At 53.2% G+C, this 26,084-nt stretch overlaps 1 protein-coding gene across 6 annotated transcripts in view; it reads left to right on the forward strand.

Annotated features, from left to right (window-relative positions):
* Positions 1-26,084, forward strand: part of LOC125450177 (uncharacterized) — a 116,322-nt gene that overhangs the window by 82,240 nt on the left and 7,998 nt on the right. For 5 of the 6 annotated variants that reach the window (XM_059643508.1, XM_059643509.1, XM_059643510.1 and 2 more), the window contains exons 82-108: positions 387-542; positions 1,270-1,425; positions 1,889-2,044; positions 2,917-3,072; positions 3,352-3,504; positions 4,519-4,677; positions 5,367-5,528; positions 6,090-6,272; positions 7,965-8,135; positions 8,545-8,700; positions 8,961-9,110; positions 11,344-11,496; positions 12,556-12,711; positions 13,408-13,563; positions 14,135-14,287; positions 14,929-15,096; positions 15,988-16,143; positions 16,870-17,025; positions 17,489-17,644; positions 18,518-18,673; positions 18,953-19,105; positions 20,151-20,309; positions 20,929-21,090; positions 21,652-21,834; positions 23,527-23,697; positions 24,104-24,259; positions 24,520-24,669. In XM_059643508.1, the coding sequence (XP_059499491.1) occupies positions 387-542; positions 1,270-1,425; positions 1,889-2,044; positions 2,917-3,072; positions 3,352-3,504; positions 4,519-4,677; positions 5,367-5,528; positions 6,090-6,272; positions 7,965-8,135; positions 8,545-8,700; positions 8,961-9,110; positions 11,344-11,496; positions 12,556-12,711; positions 13,408-13,563; positions 14,135-14,287; positions 14,929-15,096; positions 15,988-16,143; positions 16,870-17,025; positions 17,489-17,644; positions 18,518-18,673; positions 18,953-19,105; positions 20,151-20,309; positions 20,929-21,090; positions 21,652-21,834; positions 23,527-23,697; positions 24,104-24,259; positions 24,520-24,669 (4,302 nt within the window). The remainder of the gene's footprint in view (positions 1-386; positions 543-1,269; positions 1,426-1,888; positions 2,045-2,916; positions 3,073-3,351; positions 3,505-4,518; positions 4,678-5,366; positions 5,529-6,089; positions 6,273-7,964; positions 8,136-8,544; positions 8,701-8,960; positions 9,111-11,343; positions 11,497-12,555; positions 12,712-13,407; positions 13,564-14,134; positions 14,288-14,928; positions 15,097-15,987; positions 16,144-16,869; positions 17,026-17,488; positions 17,645-18,517; positions 18,674-18,952; positions 19,106-20,150; positions 20,310-20,928; positions 21,091-21,651; positions 21,835-23,526; positions 23,698-24,103; positions 24,260-24,519; positions 24,670-26,084) is intronic. The other variant, XM_059643512.1, reaches the window with a different exon arrangement.

The following is a 26,084-nucleotide window of genomic DNA, read 5'->3' on the forward strand; positions in this document are numbered from 1 at the left end:
AGAGAGAGCGAGGGGAACGGTCCCTCTGTGAGAGAGAGCAAGGAGTGCAGCCCCTGTGTGAGAGAGAGAATCGAGAGCCATCGCTGTGTGAGAAAGAGAATGCGCGGAGTGCGGTCCCTGTGTATGAGAGAGAGAGGAGAGCGGTCCCTGTGTGAGAGAGAGAATAGAGAGCGGTCCCTGTAAGGCTGAGCTGAAAAATGAATGTGGCCACTGTGGGGTGATGAGTGGAAAGTGCACTCCATGTGGTGGATCAGCAATGATGTCCCGATCGAGCGGGTTAGCAATGACAGCCCGAACGGCCTCCCCAGCTCCTTGTCTCTGGTGGTATGAACTGTAATCCTGTAGAGCGCCGTTCGGTTTGAGCTGAGTCTTTTTGTCCCTCACAGCGGAAGCGTTCGAATGTCCAGCGCAGTCTCGCCTCCAGCCCATTTGTCAGATGAAACTGGGCTCTCAATGTTCCACTGATGACGACTGCGATATCTGGCAAAGATGTTGTGAGACCGGATGTGGGAAGAGATGTGTCATGAGTTTCAAGCCTGGAGGTGAGAACGACAGAACCCCTCGGATCCTCCAACTCCACAAACCCCCCCTCCCTCTCTCTGTCACCTTCTCCACCCAGAATACCCTCTACTTCACTGTTTAACTCCCTTCTGCCCCAGTTCATCTCCCTGCCCCTGTCTCGTCCTCCAGCCCCTAGAGCCCCTCCCTTTGTCTGTGACCCACCACCAGCCCCGAGACCCCCTCCTGTCTCTGTCAGCACCACCAGCCCCGAGACCCCCTCCTGTCTCTGTCAGCACCACCAGCCCGCAGACCCCCTCCCTGTATGTGTTACCCGCTCCAGTCCGTAATCCCCTCCCTATCTGTAAAACCTGCTGTAGTCGCTACACCTCCCCATTATCACTGCAACCTCCTCAAGATCCTACACTGCCTCCCCATCTCTGTAACCCCTTCCAGCCCCTACACCCCTCCCTATCTCTGTAACCTCCTCCATCCCTTGCACCCTCTCCCTATTTCTGTTACCCCCTCCATCCCCCTACACCCACTCCCTGTCCATGTTACCCCTCCAGTCTCGATACCCTCCCTCCCTATCTGTGTAAACCCCTCCTGTCCCTACACCCTCCTCTCTTTCTCTATCACCTGCTGCAGCTCCTGTTCCTGTGCTCTTTGTGGTAGATATCGCCCACGGAATGGGCTCTGTTGTTTCAGCAGTCATGTTGAGTGCCCTCTATTTCTCTCTCTCTCTCCCTCCCTCTCTGTGTCTCCCCGTAGAGCACGGATCCACGTGTCCGGATGGGACCAGACTGCATTATGTCTGTCGAATGAACTTCACCTCTCGCTGCGACGGTGACGATTCCTGTGGTCACTGGGCATCGTGCTGTAACACGGAGTGTGGGCCTCGATGTGTGTCACAGTGGTTTGCGAGAAGTAAGTCCCCCTCTGACCCCAACTCGACGTAACCCCAGCAAGAGAGAGGACATCGCATGGCCCCGCATTCAGCGACCGGGACTCCCTCGCAGTGTCCTCGTGACATCAGTGAGGGAGGAACCCGGGTGAGCGGTGAGCAGTGAGTGGAATGACCATGGGCACCTGGAGAGGGTGGGTGTAAACTTTAGGGTGGGGGCCCGCGACTCAGACAAGGGGCGGGAGCGATGTAACCCCACTGGAAGGATGTAGTGAGGCAGTCGGAGCAGTGGAGGAGTCGGGATAAAGAGGGAAGCAGTGGTAAGTGAGAGGATGATTACACAGGGTCAGAGATTGAATCAGCACTCCCCCTCCCGACGAGTGCGAGGTTGGGGAAGGGGAAGGGCGTGGTAATGTTGGAGTGTGGGTATGTTGTGGGGCCTGGGAGGGCCTCTGTAACTGTTCTGGGCCGCCCTTCCGTTCACAGAGCCTACTGACCAGTGTCCAGAGGAGGACACCCTCTCCAAGTTCTGTCGGATCAGCACTGGGCATTCTTGCCAGGACAGCCAGGACTGTGATGGATACCACTTGTGTTGTGATGCTGGCTGTGGGAAGAAGTGCACCCCAAAGTGTTTCACAGGAGGTGAGCAAGAGAGAGCGTGGGATACCCCCCTCGCCCCACAGTTCATGTATGCTGTCGGCAGAATATAGGTTACGCAGGGCAGGGCGTTTGCCATCGCGGGATTCTTCTGTCCATCCCCATCCGTGGCTTAAGGAAGGAGTGTTGTGAAACTGAGTGGGTCCTGCTGCGATCCTTGTCCCCAGGATCACCTGACAATGGGGCGATGCGTGAAGCTCTGACGGAGTAAAACCTGGTGTCCTGTGATTTCTGAGCTTTTCCCCGAGAGGGTTTGGGGAAGTTGGGGTCTGAAATAGACTGGGGTCCTGCTCCCGTTCTACGTCGCCGGGTTATGGAGGAATTGGGGTGGGAAGGAGACTTTGAGTTTGCCCCCAGTCCTTGTCCCTGGGTTGCAGAGTGTGTGATTGGGGAGCAGACAGGGATCCTGCCTCTGATGCATGTCCCTGGATAATGGAGGAATTGAGGTGAGAGGAGACTGATATCCTGCTCCTGATCCCTGTTCCTGGGTTCGGGAAGGTGAGGGGGTGAAGCTGACAGGGTTCCTGCTGTCCGGTGAGCAGACGGGAAAATGAGTAAGCCCTGTGTGGAGGCTGTGCTGTCTCTGATGTCCTTACCCTGTCACAGTTAAGTCCTTCCTCTCCCCTCAGCCCATACCTTCTTTCCACTGAAGGCCATGGGAGAGGCCTTGTGAGTGAGCTGTTCCGTGATACTGCGGCAGAAGACAGAGTGAGGTGTTCCCCCTTCACCCCAGTTCCTGGTCCCTTCACTGCGCAGCAGGCTGTGTGTTGTGAGTGAGATGGGTGTGTCGTGTGCTGCAGTCGGGTGTGAATTATTGTGTGATTCTGTCCCCTAAGTGCGCTTGTTTGTGTTCACAGAGAACGGAACTTGTCCCTTCCCTGGGAGGCTGACGATGTTGTGCAACACGACCCTGGGAAAAGACTGCAGGAACGACACGCAGTGTGACGTCTGGCAGAGGTGCTGCCTGGCCAAGGGCTGTGGGGGGAAATGTGTGCCCACATTCATCAGTAAATGTGAGTATTCCTGACTGCACAGCTTCCCACAGGTTTGTTGCATAGTCCCAAGATCGGTGAGCAATAAGTGGGTCGGGCTGTAGAGGGAGCTTGACACTGTGTCTAACTCTGTGCTGTCCCTGTCCCAGGGAGTTTTTGTTTGTGTATCGTGCAGAGGCAGCTTTAGTCTGTATGTAACCCAGTGCTGTCCCTGTCGCTGGGAGTGTTGGATGCAGTCAGTGTGAGCTGCTGTCTGTTTCTAAGCAGATTGATGAAGATAACCTTCTCTTTCTCGTTTAGTTCTGCCAAAGAAATGCCCGGAACATTCCCAAGTGTCTTTCCTGTGTAAGAAAAGCTGGATCCAATCTTGTGAGGATGATGACGATTGCCCTTCGTACAAACAGTGCTGTGATATTGGATGTGGCAAGAAATGTATCTACTCCTTCAGACGCGGTAAGGAGAGCGGTGTGACAGAGTGTCTGCAGGAGGGAACGGTCTTGGGGGGACAGTTCAGCAAAGTGGAGACTGGAGTGAGAAAAACTGGGACAGACCCAGGACTAGAGGGAGCAGACTGGGATAGACCTGGGACTGCAAGGGGCATTCTATGATTGACCCGGGTCCGCAGGGAGCAGATTGAGATAGACCCTGGTTTGCAGTGAGCCAACTGGGATAGACGCGGGATTGCAGGGAGCCGAGTGGGACAGCCCCGGGGCTGCAGGGAGCAAACTGGGATAGAGATGGGACTGCTGGGAGCAGACTGGGATCTTCATGGGTCTGCAGGGTACCGACCGTGATAGATCCGGGATTGCGGGGAGCCAAGTGTGATTGACCTGGGACCGCAGGGAGCAGATTGGGGAAGACCCTGGTCTGTAAGGCACCGACTGTGAGAGACCCGGTTCTGCAGTGAGCCAACTGGGATAGACCCGGGCCTGCAGGGAGCAGACTGGGATAGAGCCGGGTGTGCAGGGAGCAGACTGGGAGAGACCCGGGACTGCAGGGAGCAAGCTGGGATAGACCCGGGTGTGCAGGGTACCGACTGTGATAGACCCGATTCTGCAGTGATCCAAGTGGGATAGACCCGGGCCTGCAGGGAGCAGACTGGGATAGAGCCGGGACTGCAGGGAGCAGACGGGGAGAGACCCGGGACTGCAGGGAGCAAGCTGGGATAGACCCGCGACTGCAGGGAGCAGAAGGGGAGAGACCCGGGACTGCAGGGTGCAGATTGGAGTAGACCCCGGTCTGCAGGGCACCGACTGTGATAGACCAGGTTCTGCAGTGAGCCAAGTGGGATAGACCCCGGACTGCAGGGAGCAGAGTGTTGCCGACCCCAGAGTGCAGTTTGGTCGAGTTCTTCATCTGGACCATGGAAGGACTGCCAGCAGTGAGTGTCTCCCCGGCGCAGAATGCCTGTAAGCCTTGTACTCTCGTGTGTAAGGAGAAGCTAACATCTGAATGTTCCCTTTCTAGGTGAGAGACCTGGAGAGTGCTCGAGCCCCAGTCAACTGAGCTATGTCTGTAACACAACTCTGGGCAGGGAGTGTAAAAGTGAGAGTGACTGTGGCAGGTGGGGGACATGCTGCTTTACCCCATGTGGGTCAAGATGTGTCCTCAAGCACTTCAGAGATGGTGAGTTCATGTTGTCTGATCTGCACTCAGCGTCCCACTGGAGATACTGAATGTGTTTGAGAGGGGACAGGGGAGAGGCATGTTTCACCCTGTGTGTAAGCTTGTTTTGTCTGTGCGCAGGGAGTGTTTGGTGTGTGTCAGTGTCGTGGGAGTTTAACTCTGTATCTATCCCCCTGTCCTGTGAGTGAGAGATGGAGAATAATACACTGGGAGCTTTACTCTGTATCTAACCCCATTCTGACCATGCCTTGGGAGTGAGAAATGGGGAATACAGCAGTGGGACCTTTAGTCTGTATCTAAGCCCGTTCTGAGCATGTTCTGAGAGTGAGAGGTTGGGAATAGTGTAGCGGGAGCTTTACTCTGTATCTAACCCCATGCTATCTATGTTCTGGGAGTGAGAGATGTGTAATACTGCAGTGGGATGTTTCGTCTGTGTCGAGCCCTGTGCTGTCGATGTTCTGGGAGTGAGAGATGTGTAATACTGCAGTGGGATGTTTCGTCTGTGTCGAGCCCTGTGCTGTCGATGTTCTGGGAGTGAGAGATGTGTAATACTGCAGTGGGAGCTGTCTTCTGTATCTAGCCCTGTGCTGTCGATGTTCTGGGAGTGAGAGATGGATAATACTGCAGTGGGACGTTTACTGTGTGTCTAACTCGGTTCTGCGCTCTCTCTGTCTTTCTCTCACCGGAAGATAATGGGCAGTGCCCTCGCCCCGACCATCTTGCCTGTGTGTGTAACTCCACCTTTGGGAGGGTGTGTGAGTCAGATGGAGATTGTGCTGGATCTCAAAGGTGCTGTGATGCTGGTTGTCAGAAACGCTGTGTCCCGTCGTTCTACAGGAAGTCTGATGGAGGTAATTGCTGGTCCGAAAAGTGTCTGCTGGACAGGCCTGAATGAGACTGCAGTGGGATTGTTCCCTCACTGTGTGTATATCCCACTTTGTGTCTGTGTGTGTATTTCTCTTTGTCTCTCATAGTGCGTCCATCCAACAGATCTCCCGCTCTCGGTGTCTCATCATTTCCTTTCCGTATTATGTACGTCTTATCCCACTCTTTCTCTGTCGCATTCCTCTCCTTCTCTCCCTCTCTCTCTCTCTCTCTCCCTCTCTCTCTCTCTCTCTCTCTCTCTCTCTCTCTCTCTCTCTACCCCCTCCCCCCACTGGCAAGCCTTCTCTCTCTCTCTTTCTCTCTCACTCACTCTCCGACTCTCCCTCTGTCTCGTTCTCTCTACTTCTCTGCGGCATTCCGCCTCTTGTCACATGTTTTTGTGTCTACGTGTTGCAGATCTTCACTGTCTGAGTGTCACTGTTCTCTCTGTCTCCTGTTGTTTCTCCGTAAGCCCCTATTCCCTGTGTCTCTGCCACCTCTGCATCTGTCGTGACCTCTTGCATAAACACCAGCAATTCGTTTTGCAGACTGGGGGAAATCTGAGCAGTGTCCAAAGGTGTCCAGCCTGGATCGTGTCTGCAGGATGAATCACAGCATCTCGTGTGAAGACAATGAGGACTGTGGGAAGTGGACGTCATGTTGTGAGACTCCGTGTGGTAGACGCTGTGTGCACTCGTTCATGGGACAGAACCGCAATGTGTCAGTCTCAGGTAACTGCATGTAGTCTGCCAGTTCTTAAAACACCCAGCTGTACCCAGCAGTGAGTCATGGAATCACCCAGTTCCCAGCAGTCTGTGTGTGGGGAACGCCACGCTCCGAGCAGACTGTATGTGGGGAAAGCCCTGCTCCCAGCCGGCTGCGCGCTGGGAATGCCCTGCTCCGAGCAGGCTGTGTGTGGGGAAAGCCCTGCTCCCAGCTGGGTGCGCGCTGGGAAAGCCCTGCTCCGAGCAGGCTGTATGTGGCGAACACCCTGCTCCCAGCAAGCTGCTTGTGTGATGTCCATTCTGACTTTGCTGGTCTCCATTTCCCGCTGAGTCAGACTCGAAGGCGGAGCTCCGTGCACAATTTCCTGGTCTCCGTGTCACGCTTAGTTACACCCACCTTCGGAGCATCATGCACAGTTCCCCGGTCATACAGTCATCGAGCCGTACGGCACGGAGACTGGCACTTCGGCCCAAATTTGTCCATGATGACCCAATTTCCCTGCTGTAGGCCCATATCCATCTTAAACTTTCCGATCCATGTATTCAACCAAATGCCTGTTCAATGTTATTAATGTACCCGCTTCAACCAATTCCGCTGGCAGCTCATTCCATGTACGTAGAAGCCTATGTGTAAAATAAAAATATTGTCCCATCGGATTCCCGTGTACTCTTTCCCTTGTACCTGAAACTGATGCCCCCTTGTCCCGATTGCCCAACCGTGGGAAAAAGACTGAGTGTTCTCACCGTGTCATTGCCTTTCACGATCTTATACACTTGGATCAGATTCCGGCCACTCTCCCCCGGCCGACCGCGGTCTCTTACACACTAAAGAAGAAAGTCTGAGCTTGCCCACTGTCTCCTGTTCTGTCCTGATAACTCAGTCTCTTTAGTTATGGTAACAATCTTGTAAATTTCTTCTGCACTCTTTCCAGTTTCACAAATCCTTCTGCTAGCAAGGTGGCCGAAACCGACCGCGATGCTCCAAGTGTGGCCTTTCCAACGTCCTGTACAACTGCGACATAAGTTCCCAACTTGTATACACAGTGCCCTGACTGCTGAAGGCCAATGAGCCAAAAGCCGTCCTCACTGCCCTGTCTCCCTGTAACACCAGTTTCAGAGAGCCGTGTACCTGAACTCTAAGGTCCCTCTGTTCCACGCGACTCCTTAAGGCGCTACCAATGAATCTCTGATCTTGATTTCACTTTCCAGAATGCACCACCTCAGGCTTCACTCCATCAAACCCCATTTGCCATTTCTCCGTCCACTTGCCCAGGTGATCGAGATGCTGCTGCAATTCGTGCTAACCTCCCTCACTGCCGACAATTCCACCTATTTTAATGTCCTCCACAATCTTATGAAAGCACGCCTTGTACAGTCTCATCCAAATCATTGATATAGAGAACAAACAGCGACGGCCCCTGCACCGACCCCTGAGTCACAGCACCAGTCACCGGCCTCCAGTCCGACAAGCATCTTTCCGCTGTTACTCTCTGCTTCCTACCATCAAAGCAATTGAGTATCCAATATGCTGGCTGTGCTTGGATTCCATGTGATCTAGCCTTAATCCATTAGGCCCGCTCTCACTCAGTGCTGCAATGAGACTGCTCCGTCCGGGTGTCGTCGATGTGCCCTTGCGGTGTTTCTGATCTGTGTCTGTATCCCTCTCCCTGTCCCTGTGTCCCTGCCTCCCTCCATCAGTGTCTGTCACAGATCGGACGTTTGGAATGTGTCCTTCCCCTCAGCGCCTGTCTGCAGTGTGTGACATGAAGTACGGTGAGCTGTGTGAGGATGATAACGACTGCTATGCCTGGCAGACCTGCTGCAACACCAGTTGTGGGCAACGCTGTGTGCATTCTTTCCACGGCAGGAGTGAGTAACCCCATTTGCCCTCGGATCCGACCGGTTCACTGCCCTCCCTCATTTCCGTCCCAGAGCCTGTTCATCAGTGAACAAGAGGCACAGAGTGTGTCTGGGAGACGGTGTGTTTGTGTGTGTATCCCTCCCTCTCTTAATCCCTCCCTCTCTCTCACTCTCTCGCTCTCGGTCAGTCTCTCTCTGTCTCACATTCTCTGTTTGCTTTCTCCCCATCTCTCTCTCTCTCTCTTTCTCTATTTCTCAGTCTCTCTCTGTTTATCTCTCTCTCTGTTTCACCGTGTCTGTCTCCGCCTCTCTGTGTCTTTCTCTCCATGTCTCCCAGAGCTCTGGGCGAAGTGAGCAAACAATGGTTGAGGCAGCAGCAACAGTTCCCGAAGCTAAGATGGAGCCTCTGTCTTTGCAGGGAGTGAAGAAAGGTGTCCGTCAGCTTCCAGACTGAGGCACGTCTGCTCCGAGAGTTTCCATACTCAGTGCGATAAGGACAGTGACTGCGAAGATTGGCAGACCTGCTGCAATACCTCCTGTGGGAATAGATGTGTCTCCAAGTTCCTGACCAGATGTAAGGCACCCCTCCTGTTAACCTCAGTGTCGAAGCTGCCAGGGTACAGGTGCGGTCCTGGCAGTGTTTAATGTGGGGAGGACAGTGTGGCGGGAGCTTTACTCCGTACCTAACCCCCTGTCCCTGGGAGTGTTTGATGGGAAGGGTGGGTGTAGAGTGAGGTTGACTCTGTATCTAACCCCGTGCTATCCCTGTCGTGGGAGTGCGAGACTGTCTGTTTGTTGATGATCCTGATCTGACTGTCACTGTGTTCATTCCAGCGACCCAATGCCCTGCTTCCACACGCCTGGACCCGTTCTGTGAGATGAAGCTGGGAGATGTGTGTATGAGTGACGCTGATTGCTTTGCCTGGTCCTCGTGCTGCGATGCTAACTGCGGAAAGAGATGTGTGCCTCGTTTCCTCATGGGCCGTAAGTGATCAGTCAGTCTCTGTTTGTTCAGAGGTTAATCTGTGGGTATTTCAGTACGTCACTGTGTGTGTGTGTGTGTGTGTGTGTGTGTGTGTGTGTGTGTGTGTGTGTGTGTGTGTGTGTGTGTGTGTGTGTGTGTGTGTGTGTGTGTGTATGTGTCTGTGTCTGTGTGTGTCTGTGTGTGTTGTGGTGTGTGTGTATGTGTCTGTGTCTGTGTGTGTCTGTGTGTGTTGTGGTGTGTGTGTGTGTGTGTGTGTGTGTGTGTGTGTGTGTGTGTGTGTATGTTTGTGTGTGTGTGTGTGTGTGTGTGTGTGTGTGTATGTTTGTGTGTGTGTGTGTGTGTGTGTGTGTGTGTGTGAATGTTTGTTTGTGTGTGTGTGTGTGTGTGTGTGTGTGTGTGCCAGGTTGAGTGTGTATGTGTGTCAAGTTGAGTGTGTTTTTAAGAATGGAGTGAGAACATAGAACCTAGTAAGTTACAGCACAGTACAGGCCCTTCGGCCCATGATGTTGTGCCGTGGAATAATCGTCATCCAAAATTAAAATAACCTAACCTACATTCCCCTCAGTTCACGGCTGTCCATGTGCATGTCCAGCAGTCGCTTAAATGTCACTGATGACTCCCCTTGAACGACTACCCCTGGAAGAGTATTCCATGCACTCACACTGTCCTGGTGAAGAACTTCCGTCTGACGTCGCCTCTGTACCTTGCTCCTCACACCTTAAAACTATGACCCCTCGTGGCAGTCAATCCTGCCCTGGGGAAAAGTCTCTGCCTATCGACTCTATCCATCCCTCTCATTACCTTGTACACCTCGATCAGGTCACCTCTCTTCCTCCGTCTCTCCAGAGAGAAAAGTCCGAGCTCAGTCAACCTCTCCTCGTAAGACAAGCCCTCCAGTCCAGGCAGCATCCTGGTAAACCTGCTGTGCACCCACTCCAAAGCCTGCACATCTTTCCTATAATAGGGCGACCAGAACAGGACACAATATTCCAAGTGTGGTCTCACCAGGGATTTGTAGAGCTGCAGCATAACTTCGCAGCTCTTAAACTCGATCCCCCTGTTAATGAAAGCCAAAACACCATATGCTTTCTTAACCACCTTATCCACCTGGGTGGCAACTTTGAGGGAGCTATGCACATGAACACCAAGATCCTGCTGTTGCTCCACACTGCCGAGAATCCCGTCTTTAATCCTAAATTCAGCATTTAAGTTCGACCTTCCAAAATGCATCAGCTCGCATTTATCCAGGTTGAACTCCATCTGCCGTTTCTCAGCCCAGCGCTGCATACTGTCAATGTCTCGCTGAAGCCTGCAATAGCCCTGATAGAATCATAGTTTCCTTTTCCCCAGTGAAATATCTTCCCCTGGTAACTGCTCCTTTTGTCAGAGTGTCAGTCTGTTTCAAAATGAGAGTGTGTGAGAGTGAGTGTGATTCTGTTTCAGTGCAAGTGAGTGCGAGAGAGTGAGTGTCTGTTTCAGAATGAGTGTGTGAGAGTGAGTGTGATTCTGTTTCAGAATGAGTGTGTGAGTGAGTGTGATTCTGTTTCAGTGCAAGTGTGTGTGAGACAGTGAGTGTCTGTTTGAAAATGAGTGTGTGAGAGTGAGTGTGTCTGTTTCGGAATGAGTGCGTGTGAGAGTGAGTGTGATTCTGTTTGAGTGCAAGTGTGTGTGAGAGAGTGAGTGTGAGTCTGTTTCAGAATGAATGTGTGTGAGAGTGAGTGTGATTCTGTTTCAGTGCAAGTGTGTGTAAGACAGTGAGTGTGAGTCTGTTTCAGAATGAATGTGTGTGAGAGTGAGTGTGATTCTGTTTCAGAACATGTATGCGTGTGAGTGTGAGTCTGCTGCAGACTCTGTGTGTGTGTGTGTGTGTGTGTGTGTGTGTGTGTGTGTGTGTGTGTGTGTCTCAGTCGTACACCAGCTGAGAGCAGGGAACCTCCGCACTGATCCACAGTGGAATCTGATTGCCAGCTGATAACCGGCCCCCGCTTCTGACGTCAGAGATGTGATCCCATTTTCACTTTGGCTGGTGATAGGAGTGAGGATTTCACAGAGATACATGGAATTTCCAAACTTCCTGCACCTTCCTCCATTCAGGGGCGATGAGCCTGGTCCATTGACGATGGAAGAGTTGTGGGAGTCCCTTGTTCAGGGCTAGTGTCTGACTGCAGCAGATCAGAGAGGGTTGTGTGTTTTGGTACCTACTCCATCGATGCATGTCTCTGTAACCTGCAGGTGATGATAGCTGTCCCGCTCCCCACCGCCTCGAACCCATGTGTGACATGAAACTGGGAGATCAGTGCAACGGAGATGAAGACTGTGATGCCTGGCAGAGCTGCTGTCAGAGCAAGTGTGGAAAAGTCTGTATCCCCAGCATCATGGATGATGGTAAGTTGTGGGAATAACGAGTGAGTGAGAGCGACATAGACAGGAAGTCGGGGGGATTGTACCTGGAGAATGGTACTGAGAGAGAGAGTGAGAGAGAGAGAGAGAGCGGGTGAATGGAACAGTGCAAGACAGAGGGACGGACCAGGAGAATGGCACAGAGAGGGAGAGAGAGTGGCTGAATGGTACAGGGAGAGACAGAGAGCGACACCGAGAATAGCACCGAGAGAGAGAGAGAGAGAGAGGGGGTGGGGGCCGGGGGGCTGGGAGAAAGATAAGGAGAGAAGGGGATGGACCGCGAAATTGGGACAGGGAGAGAGAGAGAGAGATTGAGAGAATGGTGCAGAGAGAGGAGGGACTGGGAGAATGGGACAGAGAGAATGATTGGGAACTCATGACAGAGTGAGAGAGAGTGTGATGCAAGAGAGAGGGAGGTGAGGAAAGAATAAGAGCGAGGAATGTCGAGGAAGTGCCATAATGAGTCAGAGCCAGGGAGACACAATGATATCGAAAGAGTTGCAAACTCCGATTGAGACAGATAGGGAGAGGAGGAGACAGAGAGATGGGACGAACGAGACAGAGAGAGACTGGGTGACAATCAGGAGGAATGAGTGTGATTGAAATAGAGAGGGGGACGTAGAAAGGGATTTTGAAGGGCAATGAGAGTGGGACGTCGGAAAAAGAGTTTGACAGCGAGTGAGTTGACAAGGCAGTGAGTGATGGAGGATGAGAAATGCAAATAATGTGGGAACTGACACAGATGAGGTTTAGAATGAGATTTCAGTTTTATTGTCACGTGTGGTCGAGTGCAGGAATAGAGCAGTGAAGTGAAAATGGGACACCGTCACCATTGTTCATCAAGCAAGATGGAGTTAGTGCGAAGAGAGCGCGAGGGAGAAATGGAGACGGACAGAAAAAGGTTAATGTCCCTCTGCTGCACTGGAACTCCGATAGTGCCCTTTCCCTCTGCACTGACAGACCGACAGCACGGACCCTATTTGACCCAGTGGCCCTTCTGGGCCTTGCTTCTCCACCAGTAACCTCCAGCGTGTTGTGTTGTAGATGAGGAGGGAGACTGCCCTGATCGATACCGGGCAAAGTGGATCTGTGAAAGGAACTCGAGCATGTCGTGTGTGAGGGACGAAGACTGCAGGAGCTGGGAGCAATGCTGCGACGTGGGCTGCGGGAGGAGATGTGTCCGCAGCAGCTCACTGCACAGTAAGGGCAATCCGGACACAGAGCCTTCGGCCTTTGCCCCAACCCCCTTCCCATTTACAGTGTGGTTTCACTGCACTGAGAACCTCCGCCCAACTCAAGCACAAACACACGCGCGCACACCCAAACACACACATCCACGCTCTCACACACACATACTCTCACACATCCTCACTCTCACTTTCACTCTGACACATACACAATCACACACACACAGCCAAGTTTGTGACCCTCTGTAATCACTGAGGTTGGAGTATGGGAAGAGAGCACTCCGCCTTGGTGTCCATACTTGCTGTGATGCAAGTGACGTTTGTCTCTTGCCTGAACCGGGAAACCCGATGCAGCTTCGCGTTACCTTTTAGAACGTTGAACATTACAGCACAGTACAGGCCCTTCGGCCCCCGATGTTGTGCCGACCTGTCATACCGATCTCAAGCCGATGTAACTTACACTATTCTATTATTTTCTGTCTGTCCGGGTCCTTTGTGCTCCCTGAGCCAACGTGCCGACGGAAAAGGTGTACCGTCTGTGTGTGAGCCGTGCTGTAAGCAGTGACGGGGAGCGAAGACGGGGGGAGGTTGCAGTGTGGTTTTTGGGACGTGATGGTGTATGGTTTCCCTGTGGGCCTGCGTCTGTAAATGAAGGTGTTAGCCTCGGAACGGGCTGTGTAATCATCTCTCGGTGTGTGTGCCCACACAGAGGGAGGTGCGCAGTGCCCACAGAGCAGTGCCCTGGGCAAGGTCTGCACCATGAAGCTGGGAGATGAATGTGAAGCAGACACTGACTGTGACCGTTGGCAGATGTGCTGTGACGCCGGCTGCGGAAAAAGATGCGTCTTTCGTTTCTTCAAAGGAGGTAAGAGGATGGTCTCGGGACGAGGGGTTTGTTCGGGGATGGACGGTGGTTGCGGGGCGGGATAATGGATTCAGATTATCAGGGAGTTAGCTGTCAGTGTGTGATCATTGGGACAGTGCAGAGGAGGTTTTACTGTGTATGCAAGCGGGTATTGTCCCTTTCCTAGGAGTGTTTGATGGAGAGGGTCAGTGCAGAGGGACTTGGACTCTGTCCCGAAACCCCTGTCCTTGGGAGCGTTTGATGGAGTGGGGACCGTGTAGAGGGAGTTTGCTGTGAATTTTTCCCCGTGCTGTCCCTGTCCTGGGAGTGTTGGGTGGAGGAGGGACAGTGTAGAGGGAATTTTACTCTGTATCTCACCCCTTGCTGTCCCTGTACTGGGAGTTTTTGACGGAGTGGGTACTGTATAGTGGGAGTTTTATCCCGTATCTAAGACGGTGCTGTCCCTGTAGTGGGAGTATTTGATGGGATGATGGTGTCGAGAAAGCTTGACATCCGGGTGCGGTCACTGATGGTAACCTGAGACTATGGCTGAGATTTAACCCTGTCTGACCCCTATCCTCCTGCTCCCCAGAGAACAGGAGCTGCCCAGCTGCCGAACGCCTTACCCCGATGTGTGACATCAACTACGGCCAGGAGTGTCGAAACGACGATGACTGTGATCTGTGGCTGTCGTGCTGTGAGGCTGGATGTGGGAAGCGATGTGTCCGTCGGTATTACGCACATGGTGAGGACGACTGACCCCTGCACCCCCAGCCTTGCTACGCCGAGCAAATGCTGCGCACCCCTCACGTACCGTTTCTGACGAAGGCAGAGACCCTGTCTGTCCCAATAGCCCAAGCCCAGCCCTGCAGTTAGAGCATTCAGTTTGAGGATGTTTCCTGTTTGAATGTGGGCTATGTATCTGTGATAGATGGAGGGTGAGGGAGGGTGGTATAGAAGGAGAGCCCTTTGTGTGTCCCAGCTTGTTCAGATCCGTTTCAGGATTGTTCCCACTGCGATCGGATTTCCCTTGGTATTGTTCAATCCCAATGTAAACCAGTCCCGGTCTGTGAAATCCTGTCCTTGTCAGCTTGTTCCCACTGGAATCTACTGCTCCTGAAACAACCACAAGCCCACGCGCCATCCCGATTCCAGCACCCGTCGTCCCCTCACTGATTTGTGGTAATGGGCCGACCCTGAATGAACCCCGAAGTGAATCCCTCCATCCTTGTCTTTACAGTGCCCCCTGCAATGTTGCCCCTTTATCTCGGGGTAGCCGTCTTTATTCCCGGGATCTTCCCACCGGAGGGATATTGGGAGTGTCATTTGGAATTTCTGTATTGGGAGTTTCTGCCTAGACTCTGACTGGAATGTGATTTCACCCAGAAACAGGAAAGCGAGACGCACAGTGTCCCAAACCATCCCAAACTCAACATATCTGTGACCGGGACGACGGTGAGGAATGTGAGGGAGATGACGACTGCACAAGGTGGAAGCGATGCTGTCAGGTCGGAGATTGCGGAAAACGCTGTGTCTACGGGGTCCGCAGGCGAGGTGAGAGTGACAGAACACGTCTCGCAAAGAGGACTGTGTGCTGAGGAGAGAGAGGGTCTGTGAGGGAAGAGAGCGATCCGTGTGTGAGAGAGAGGGAGGGGAGCAGTCCCTGTGTGAGAGAGAGCGAGGGGAGCGTTTCCTTTATGAGACAGAGGGAGGGTAGTGGTCCCTGTGAGAGAGAGAGAGAGAGGAGAACAGTCCCTGTGTGAAAGAGAGTGAGGGGAGCGATCCCTGTGTGAGAGAGATGGAGGGGAGCGGTCCCTGTGTGTATGTGAGAGAAAGAGAGAGAGAGAGAGGAGAGCAGAGCCTGTGAGAGAGAGAGTGAGGGGAGCAGTCCCTGTGAGAGAGAGGGAGAGAGTGAGAGGGGAGTGGTCCGTATGTGAGAGAGAGCGAGGGGAACGGTCCCTGTGTGAGAGAGATGGGGGGAGTGGTCCCTGTGTGGGGGAGAGAGAGAGGAGAAGAGTCCGTGTGTGAGAGAGAGAGAGTGGGGAGTGGTCCCTGTGTGAGAGAGAGCGAGGGGAGCGGTCCCTCTGTGAGAGAGAGCAAGGAGTGCAGCCCCTGTGTGAGAGAGAGAATCGAGAGCCATCGCTGTGTGAGAAAGAGAGCGCGCGGAGTGCGGTCCCTGTGTATGAGAGAGAGAGGAGAGCGGTCCCTGTGTGAGAGAGAGAATAGAGAGCGGTCCCTGTAAGGCTGAGCTGAAAAATGAATGTGGCCACTGTGGGGTGATGAGTGGAAAGTGCACTCCATGTGGTGGATCAGCAATGATGTCCCGATCGAGCGGGTTAGCAATGACAGCCCGAACGGCCTCCCCAGCTCCTTGTCTCTGGTGGTATGAACTGTAATCCTGTAGAGTGCCGTTCGGTTTGAGCTGAGTCTTTTTGTCCCTCACAGCGGAAGGGTTCGAATGTCCAGCGCAGTCTCGCCTCCAGCCCATTTGTCAGATGAAACTGGGCTCTCAATGTTCCACTGATGACGACTGCGATATCTGGCAAAGGTGTTGTGAGACCGGATGTGGGAAGAGATGTGTCATGAGTTTCAAGCCTGGAGGTGAGAACGACAGAACCCCTCGGATCCTCCAGCTCCACAAACCCCCCCTCCCTATCTCTGTCACCTTCTCCACCCAGAATACCCTGTACTTCACTGTTTAACTCCCTTCTGCCCCAGTTCATCTCCCTGCCCCTGTCTCGTCCTCCAGCCCCTAGAGCCCCTCCCTTTGTCTGTGACCACCACCAGCCCCGAGACCCCCTCCTGTCTCTGTCAGCACCACCAGCCCCGAGACCCCCTCCTGTCTCTGTCAGCACCACCAGCCCGCAGACCCCCTCCCTGTATGTGTTACCCGCTCCAGTCCGTAATCCCCTCCCTATCTGTAAAACCTGCTGTAGTCGCTACACCTCCCCATTATCACTGCAACCTCCTCAAGATCCTACACTGCCTCCCCATCTCTGTCACCCCTTCCAGCCCCTACACCCCTCCCTATCTCTGTAACCTCCTCCATCCCTTGCACCCTCTCCCTATTTCTGTTACCCCCTCCACCCCCCTACACCCACTCCCTGTCCATGTTACCCCTCCAGTCTCGATACCCTCCCTCCCTATCTGTGTAAACCCCTCCTGTCCCTACACCCTCCTCTCTTTCTCTATCACCTGCTGCAGCTCCTGTTCCTGTGCTCTTTGTGGTAGATATCGCCCACGGAATGGGCTCTGTTGGTTCAGCAGTCATGTTGAGTGCCCTCTATCTCTCTCTCTCTCTCCCTCCCTCTCTGTGTCTCCCCGTAGAGCACGGATCCACGTGTCCGGATGGGACCAGACTGCATTATGTCTGTCGAATGAACTTCACCTCTCGCTGCGACGGTGACGATTCCTGTGGTCACTGGGCATCGTGCTGTAACACGGAGTGTGGGCCTCGATGTTTGTCACAGTGGTTTGCGAGAAGTAAGTCCCCCTCTGACCCCCACTCAACGTAACCCCAGCAAGAGAGAGGACATCGCATGGCCCCGCATTCAGCGACCGGGACTCCCTCGCAGTGTCCTCGTGACATCAGTGAGGGAGGAACCCGGGTGAGCGGTGAGCAGTGAGTGGAATGACCATGGGCACCCGGAGAGGGAGGGTGTAGACTTTAGGGTGGGGGCCCGCGACTCAGACAAGGGGCGGGAGCGATGTAACCCCACTGGAAGGATGTAGTGAGGCAGTCGGAGCAGTGGAGGAGTCGGGATAAAGAGGGAAGCAGTGGTAAGTGAGAGGATGATTACACAGGGTCAGAGATTGAATCAGCACTCCCCCTCCCGACGAGTGCGAGGTTGGGGAAGGGGAAGGGCGTGGTAATGTTGGAGTGTGGGTATGTTGTGGGGCCTGGGAGGGCCTCTGTAACTGTTCTGGGCCGCCCTTCCCTTCACAGAGCCTACTGACCAGTGTCCAGAGGAGGACACCCTCTCCAAGTTCTGTCGGATCAGCACTGGGCATTCTTGCCAGGACAGCCAGGACTGTGATGGATACCACTTGTGTTGTGATGCTGGCTGTGGGAAGAAGTGCACCCCAAAGTGTTTCACAGGAGGTGAGCAAGAGAGAGCGTGGGATACCCCCCTCGCCCCACAGTTCATGTATGCTGTCGGCAGAATATAGGTTACGCAGGGCAGGGCGTTTGCCATCGCGGGATTCTTCTGTCCATCCCCATCCGTGGCTTAAGGAAGGAGTGTTGTGAAACTGAGTGGGTCCTGCTGCGATCCTTGTCCCCAGGATCACCTGACAATGGGGCTATGCGTGAAGCTCTGACGGAGTAAAACCTGGTGTCCTGTGATTTCTGAGCTTTTCCCCGAGAGGGTTTGGGGAAGTTGGGGTCTGAAATAGACTGGGGTCCTGCTCCCGTTCTACGTCGCCGGGTTATTGAGGAATTGGGGTGGGAAGGAGACTTTGAGTTTGCCCCCAATCCTTGTCCCTGGGTTGCAGAGTGTGTGATTGGGGAGACAGACAGGGATCCTGCCTCTGATGCATGTCCCTGGATAGTGGAGGAATTGAGGTGAGAGGAGACTGATATCCTGCTCCTGATCCCTGTTCCCGGGTTCGGGAAGGTGAGGGGGTGAAGCTGACAGGGTTCCTGCTGTCCGGTGAGCAGACGGGAAAATGAGTAAGCCCTGTGTGGAGGCTGTGCTGTCTCTGATGTCCTTACCCTGTCACAGTTGAGTCCTTCCTCTCCCCTCAGCCCATACCTTCTTTCCACTGAAGGCCATGGGAGAGGCCTTGTGAGTGAGCTGTTCCGTGATACTGCGGCAGAAGACAGAGTGAGGTGTTCCCCCTTCACCCCAGTTCCTGGTCCCTTCACTGCGCAGCAGGCTGTGTGTTGTGAGTGAGATGGGTGTGTCGTGTGCTGCAGTCGGGTGTGAATTATTGTGTGATTCTGTCCCCTAAGTGCGCTTGTTTGTGTTCACAGAGAACGGAACTTGTCCCTTCCCTGGGAGGCTGACGATGTTGTGCAACACGACCCTGGGAAAAGACTGCAGGAACGACACGCAGTGTGACGTCTGGCAGAGGTGCTGCCTGGCCAAGGGCTGTGGTGGGAAATGTGTGCCCACATTCATCAGTAAATGTGAGTATTCCTGACTGCACAGCTTCCCACAGGTTTGTTGCATAGTCCCAAGATCGGTGAGCAATAAGTGGGTCGGGCTGTAGAGGGAGCTTGACACTGTGTCTAACTCTGTGCTGTCCCTGTCCCAGGGAGTTTTTGTTTGTGTATCGTGCAGAGGCAGCTTTAGTCTGTATGTAACCCAGTGCTGTCCCTGTCGCTGGGAGTGTTGGATGCAGTCAGTGTGAGCTGCTGTCTGTTTCTAAGCAGATTGATGAAGATAACCTTCTCTTTCTCGTTTAGTTCTGCCAAAGAAATGCCCGGAACATTCCCAAGTGTCTTTCCTGTGTAAGAAAAGCTGGATCCAATCTTGTGAGGATGATGACGATTGCCCTTCGTACAAACAGTGCTGTGATATTGGATGTGGCAAGAAATGTATCTACTCCTTCAGACGCGGTAAGGAGAGCAGTGTGACAGAGTGTCTGCAGGAGGGAACGGTCTTGGGGGGACAGTTCAGCAAAGTGGAGACTGGAGTGAGAAAAACTGGGACAGACCCAGGACTAGAGGGAGCAGACTGGGATAGACCTGGGACTGCAAGGGGCATTCTATGATTGACCCGGGTCCGCAGGGAGCAGATTGAGATAGACCCTGGTTTGCAGTGAGCCAACTGGGATAGACGCGGGATTGCAGGGAGCCGAGTGGGACAGCCCCGGGGCTGCAGGGAGCAAACTGGGATAGAGATGGGACTGCTGGGAGCAGACTGGGATCTTCATGGGTCTGCAGGGTACCGACCGTGATAGATCCGGGATTGCGGGGAGCCAACTGTGATTGACCTGGGACCGCAGGGAGAAAATTGGGGAAGACCCTGGTCTGTAAGGCACCGACTGTGAGAGACCCGGTTCTGCAGTGAGCCAACTGGGATAGACCCGGGCCTGCAGGGAGCAGACTGGGATAGAGCCGGGTGTGCAGGGAGCAGACTGGGATAGACCCGGGCCTGCAGGGAGCAGACTGGGATAGAGCCGGGTGTGCAGGGAGCAGACTGGGAGAGACCCGGGACTGCAGGGAGCAAGCTGGGATAGACCCGGGTGTGCAGGGTACCGACTGTGATAGACCCGATTCTGCAGTGATCCAAGTGGGATAGACCCGGGCCTGCAGGGAGCAGACTGGGATAGAGCCGGGACTGCAGGGAGCAAGCTGGGATAGACCCGCGACTGCAGGGAGCAGACGGGGAGAGACCCGGGACTGCAGGGTGCAGATTGGAGTAGACCCCGGTCTGCAGGGCACCGACTGTGATAGACCAGGTTCTGCAGTGAGCCAAGTGGGATAGACCCCGGACTGCAGGGAGCAGAGTGTTGCCGACCCCAGAGTGCAGTTTGGCCGAGTTCTTCATCTGGACCATGGAAGGACTGCCAGCAGTGAGTGTCTCCCCGGCGCAGAATGCCTGTAAGCCTTGTACTCTCGTGTGTAAGGAGAAGCTAACATCTGAATGTTCCCTTTCTAGGTGAGAGACCTGGAGAGTGCTCGAGCCCCAGTCAACTGAGCTATGTCTGTAACACAACTCTGGGCAGGGAGTGTCAAAGTGAGAGTGACTGTGGCAGGTGGGGGACATGCTGCTTTACCCCATGTGGGTCAAGATGTGTCCTCAAGCACTTCAGAGATGGTGAGTTCATGTTGTCTGATCTGCACTCAGCGTCCCACTGGAGATACTGAATGTGTTTGAGAGGGGACAGGGGAGAGGCATGTTTCACCCTGTGTGTAAGCTTGTTTTGTCTGTGTGCAGGGAGTGTTTGGTGTGTGTCAGTGTCGTGGGAGTTTAACTCTGTATCTATCCCCCAGTCCTGTGAGTGAGAGATGGAGAATAATACACTGGGAGCTTTACTCTGTATCTAACCCCATTCTGACCATGCCTTGGGAGTGAGAAATGGGGAATACAGCAGTGGGACCTTTAGTCTGTATCTAAGCCCGTTCTGAGCATGTTCTGAGAGTGAGAGGTTGGGAATAGTGTAGCGGGAGCTTTACTCTGTATCTAACCCCATGCTATCTATGTTCTGGGAGTGAGAGATGTGTAATACTGCAGTGGGATGTTTCGTCTGTGTCGAGCCCTGTGCTGTCGATGTTCTGGGAGTGAGAGATGTGTAATACTGCAGTGGGAGCTGTCTTCTGTATCTAGCCCTGTGCTGTCGATGTTCTGGGAGTGAGAGATGGATAATACTGCAGTGGGACGTTTACTGTGTGTCTAACTCGGTTCTGCGCTCTCTCTGTCTTTCTCTCACCGGAAGATAATGGGCAGTGCCCTCGCCCCGACCATCTTGCCTGTGTGTGTAACTCCACCTTTGGGAGGGTGTGTGAGTCAGATGGAGATTGTGCTGGATCTCAAAGGTGCTGTGATGCTGGTTGTCAGAAACGCTGTGTCCCGTCGTTCTACAGGAAGTCTGATGGAGGTAATTGCTGGTCCGAAAAGTGTCTGCTGGACAGGCCTGAATGAGACTGCAGTGGGATTGTTCCCTCACTGTGTGTATATCCCACTTTGTGTCTGTGTGTGTATTTCTCTTTGTCTCTCATAGTGCGTCCATCCAACAGATCTCCCGCTCTCGGTGTCTCATCATTTCCTTTCCGTATTTTGTACGTCTTATCCCACTCTTTCTCTGTCACATTCCTCTCCTTCTCTCCCTCTCTCTCTCTCTCTCTCTCTCTCTCTCCCTCTCTCTCCCTCTCTCTCTCTCTCTCTCTCTACCCCCTCCCCCCACTGTCAAGCCTTCTCTGTCTCTCTCTCTCTCTCACTCACTCTCCGACTCTCCCTCTGTCTCGTTCTCTCTACTTCTCTGCGGCATTCCGCCTCTTGTCACATGTTTTTGTGTCTCCGTGTTGCAGATCTTCACTGTCTGAGTGTCACTGTTCTCTCTGTCTCCCGTTGTTTCTCCGTAAGCCCCTATTCCCTGTCTCCCTGCCACCTCTGCATCTGTCGTGACCTCTTGCATAAACACCAGCAATTCGTTTTGCAGACTGGGGGAAATCTGAGCAGTGTCCAGAGGTGTCCAGCCTGGATCGTGTCTGCAGGATGAATCACAGCATCTCGTGTGAAGACAATGAGGACTGTGGGAAGTGGACGTCATGTTGTGAGACTCCGTGTGGTAGACGCTGTGTGCACTCGTTCATGGGACAGAACCGTAATGTGTCAGTCTCAGGTAACTGCATGTAGTCTGCCAGTTCTTAAAACACCCAGCTATACCCAGCAGTGAGTCATGGAATCACCCAGTTCCCAGCAGTCTGTGTGTGGGGAACGCCACGCTCCGAGCAGACTGTATGTGGGGAAAGCCCTGCTCCCAGCCGGCTGCGCGCTGGGAATGCCCTGCTCCAAGCAGGCTGTGTGTGGGGAAAGCCCTGCTCCCAGCTGGGTGCGCGCTGGGAAAGCCCTGCTCCGAGCAGGCTGTATGTGGCGAACACCCTGCTCCCAGCAAGCTGCTTGTGTGATGTCCATTCTGACTTTGCTGGTCTCCATTTCCCGCTGAGTCAGACTCGAAGGCGGAGCTCCGTGCACAATTTCCTGGTCTCCGTGTCACGCTTAGTTACACCCACCTTCGGAGCATCGTGCACAGTTCCCCGGTCATACAGTCATCGAGCGGTACGGCACGGAGACTGGCACTTCGGCCCAAATTTATCCATGATGACCCAATTTCCCTGCTGTAGGCCCATATCCATCTTAAACTTTCCGATCCATGTATTCAACCAAATGCCTGTTCAATGTTATTAATGTACCCGCTTCAACCAATTCCGCTGGCAGCTCATTCCATGTACGTAGAAGCCTATGTGTAAAATAAAAATATTGTGCCATCGGATTCCCGTGTACTCTTTCCCTCGTACCTTAAACTGATGCCCCCTTGTCCCGATTGCCCAACCGTGGGAAAAAGACTGAGTGTTCTCACCGTGTCATTGCCTTTCACGATCTTATACACTTGGATAAGATTCCGGCCCCTCTCCCCCGGCCGACCGCGGTCTCTTACACACTAAAGAAGAAAGTCTGAGCTTGCCCACTGTCTCCTGTTCTGTCCTGATAACTCAGTCTCTTTAGTTATGGTAACAATCTTGTAAATTTCTTCTGCACTCTTTCCAGTTTCACAAATCCTTCTGCTAGCAAGGTGGCCGAAACCGACCGCGATGCTCCAAGTGTGGCCTTTCCAACGTCCTGTACAACTGCGACATAAGTTCCCAACTTGTATACACAGTGCCCTGACTGCTGAAGGCCAATGAGCCAAAAGCCGTCCTCACTGCCCTGTCTCCCTGTAACACCAGTTTCAGAGAGCCGTGTACCTGAACTCTAAGGTCCCTCTGTTCCACGCGACTCCTTAAGGCGCTACCAATGAATCTCTGATCTTGATTTCACTTTCCAGAATGCACCACCTCAGGCTTCACTCCATCAAACCCCATTTGCCATTTCTCCGTCCACTTGCCCAGGTGATCGAGATGCTGCTGCAATTCGTGCTAACCTCCCTCACTGCCGACAATTCCACCTATTTTAATGTCCTCCGCAATCTTATGAAAGCACGCCTTGTACAGTCTCATCCAAATCATTGATATAGAGAACAAACAGCGACGGCCCCTGCACCGACCCCTGAGTCACAGCACCAGTCACCGGCCTCCAGTCCGACAAGCATCTTTCCGCTGTTACTCTCTGCTTCCTACCATCAAAGCAATTGAGTATCCAATATGCTGGCTGTGCTTGGATTCCATGTGATCTAGCCTTAATCCATTAGGCCCGCTCTCACTCAGTGCTGCAATGAGACTGCTCCGTCCGGGTGTCGTCGATGTGCCCTTGCGGTGTTTCTGATCTGTGTCTGTATCCCTCTCCCTGTCCCTGTGTCCCTGCCTCCCTCCATCAGTGTCTGTCACAGATCGGACGTTTGGAATGTGTCCTTCCCCTCAGCGCCTGTCTGCAGTGTGTGACATGAAGTACGGTGAGCTGTGTGAGGATGATAACGACTGCTATGCCTGGCAGACCTGCTGCAACACCAGTTGTGGGCAACGCTGTGTGCATTCTTTCCACGGCAGGAGTGAGTAACCCCATTTGCCCTCGGATCCGACCGGTTCACTGCCCTCTCTCATTTCCGTCCCAGAGCCTGTTCATCAGTGAACAAGAGGCACAGAGTGTGACTGGGAGACGGTGTGTTTGTGTGTGTATCCCTCCCTGTCTTAATCCCTCCCTCTCTCTCACTCTCTCGCTCTCGGTCAATCTCTCTCTGTCTCACATTCTCTGTTGCTTTCTCCCCATCTCTCTCTCTCTCTTTCTCTATTTCTCAGTCTCTCTCTGTTTCTCTCTCTCTCTGTTTCACCGTGTCTGTCTCCGCCTCTCTGTGTCTTTCTCTCCATGTCTCCCAGAGCTCTGGGCGAAGTGAGCAAACAATGGTTGAGGCAGCAGCAACAGTTCCCGAAGCTAAGATGGAGCCTCTGTCTTTGCAGGGAGTGAAGAAAGGTGTCCGTCAGCTTCCAGACTGAGGCACGTCTGCTCCGAGAGTTTCCATACTCAGTGCGATAAGGACAGTGACTGCGAAGATTGGCAGACCTGCTGCAATACCTCCTGTGGGAATAGATGTGTCTCCAAGTTTCTGACCAGATGTAAGGCACCCCTCCTGTTAACCTCAGTGTCGAAGCTGCCAGGGTACAGGTGCGGTCCTGGCAGTGTTTAATGTGGGGAGGACAGTGTGGCGGGAGCTTTACTCCGTACCTAACCCCCTGTCCCTGGGAGTGTTTGATGGGAAGGGTGGGTGTAGAGTGAGGTTGACTCTGTATCTAACCCCGTGCTATCCCTGTCGTGGGAGTGCGAGACTGTCTGTTTGTTGATGATCCTGATCTGACTGTCACTGTGTTCATTCCAGCGACCCAATGCCCTGCTTCCACACGCCTGGACCCGTTCTGTGAGATGAAGCTGGGAGATGTGTGTATGAGTGACGCTGATTGCTTTGCCTGGTCCTCGTGCTGCGATGCTAACTGCGGAAAGAGATGTGTGCCTCGTTTCCTCATGGGCCGTAAGTGATCAGTCAGTCTCTGTTTGTTCAGAGGTTAATCTGTGGGTATTTCAGTACGTCACTGTGTGTGTGTGTGTGTGTGTGTGTGTGTGTGTGTGTTGTGGTGTGTGTGTGTGTGTGTGTGTGTGTGTGTGTGTGTGTGTGTGTGTGTGTGTGTGTGTGTGTGTGTATGTGTCTGTGTCTGTGTGTGTCTGTGTGTGTTGTGGTGTGTGTGTATGTGTGTGTGTGTGTTGTGTTGTGGTGTGTGTGTGTGTGTGTGTGTGTGTGTGTGTGTGTGTGTGTGTGTGTGTGTGTGTGTGTGTGAATGTTTGTTTGTGTGTGTGTGTGTGTGTGTGTGTGTGTTGTGTTGTGGTGTGTGTGTGTGTGTGTGTGTGTGTGTGTGTGTGTGTGCGTGTGTGTGTGTGTGTCAGGTTGAGTGTGTTTTTAAGAATGGAGTGAGAACATAGAACCTAGTAAGTTACAGCACAGTACAGGCCCTTCGGCCCACGATGTTGTGCCGTGGAATAATCGTCATCCAAAATTAAAATAACCTAACCTACATTCCCCTCAGTTCACGGCTGTCCATGTGCATGTCCAGCAGTCGCTTAAATGTCACTGATGACTCCCCTTGAACGACTACCCCTGGAAGAGTATTCCATGCACTCACACTGTCCTGGTGAAGAACTTCCGTCTGACGTCGCCTCTGTACCTTGCTCCTCACACCTTAAAACTATGACCCCTCGTGGCAGTCAGTCCTGCCCTGGGGAAAAGTCTCTGCCTATCGACTCTATCCATCCCTCTCATTACCTTGTACACCTCGATCAGGTCACCTCTCTTCCTCCGTCTCTCCAGAGAGAAAAGTCCGAGCTCAGTCAACCTCTCCTCGTAAGACAAGCCCTCCAGTCCAGGCAGCATCCTGGTAAACCTGCTGTGCACCCACTCCAAAGCCTGCACATCTTTCCTATAATAGGGCGACCAGAACAGGACACAATATTCCAAGTGTGGTCTCACCAGGGATTTGTAGAGCTGCAGCATAACTTCGCAGCTCTTAAACTCGATCCCCCTGTTCATGGAAGCCAAAACACCATATGCTTTCTTAACCACCTTATCCACCTGGGTGGCAACTTTGAGGGAGCTATGCACATGAACACCAAGATCCTGCTGTTGCTCCACACTGCCGAGAATCCCGCCTTTAATCCTAAATTCAGCATTTAAGTTCGACCTTCCAAAATGCATCAGCTCGCATTTATCCAGGTTGAACTCCATCTGCCGTTTCTCAGCCCAGCGCTGCATACTGTCAATGTCTCGCTGAAGCCTGCAATAGCCCTGATAGAATCATAGTTTCCTTTTCCCCAGTGAAATATCTTCCCCTGGTAACTGCTCCTTTTGTCAGAGTGTCAGTCTGTTTCAAAATGAGAGTGTGAGAGAGTGAGTGT

Source organism: Stegostoma tigrinum (assembly GCF_030684315.1).
Source record: "Stegostoma tigrinum isolate sSteTig4 chromosome 44 unlocalized genomic scaffold, sSteTig4.hap1 SUPER_44_unloc_1, whole genome shotgun sequence".
Lineage (NCBI taxonomy): Eukaryota > Metazoa > Chordata > Chondrichthyes > Orectolobiformes > Stegostomatidae > Stegostoma > Stegostoma tigrinum.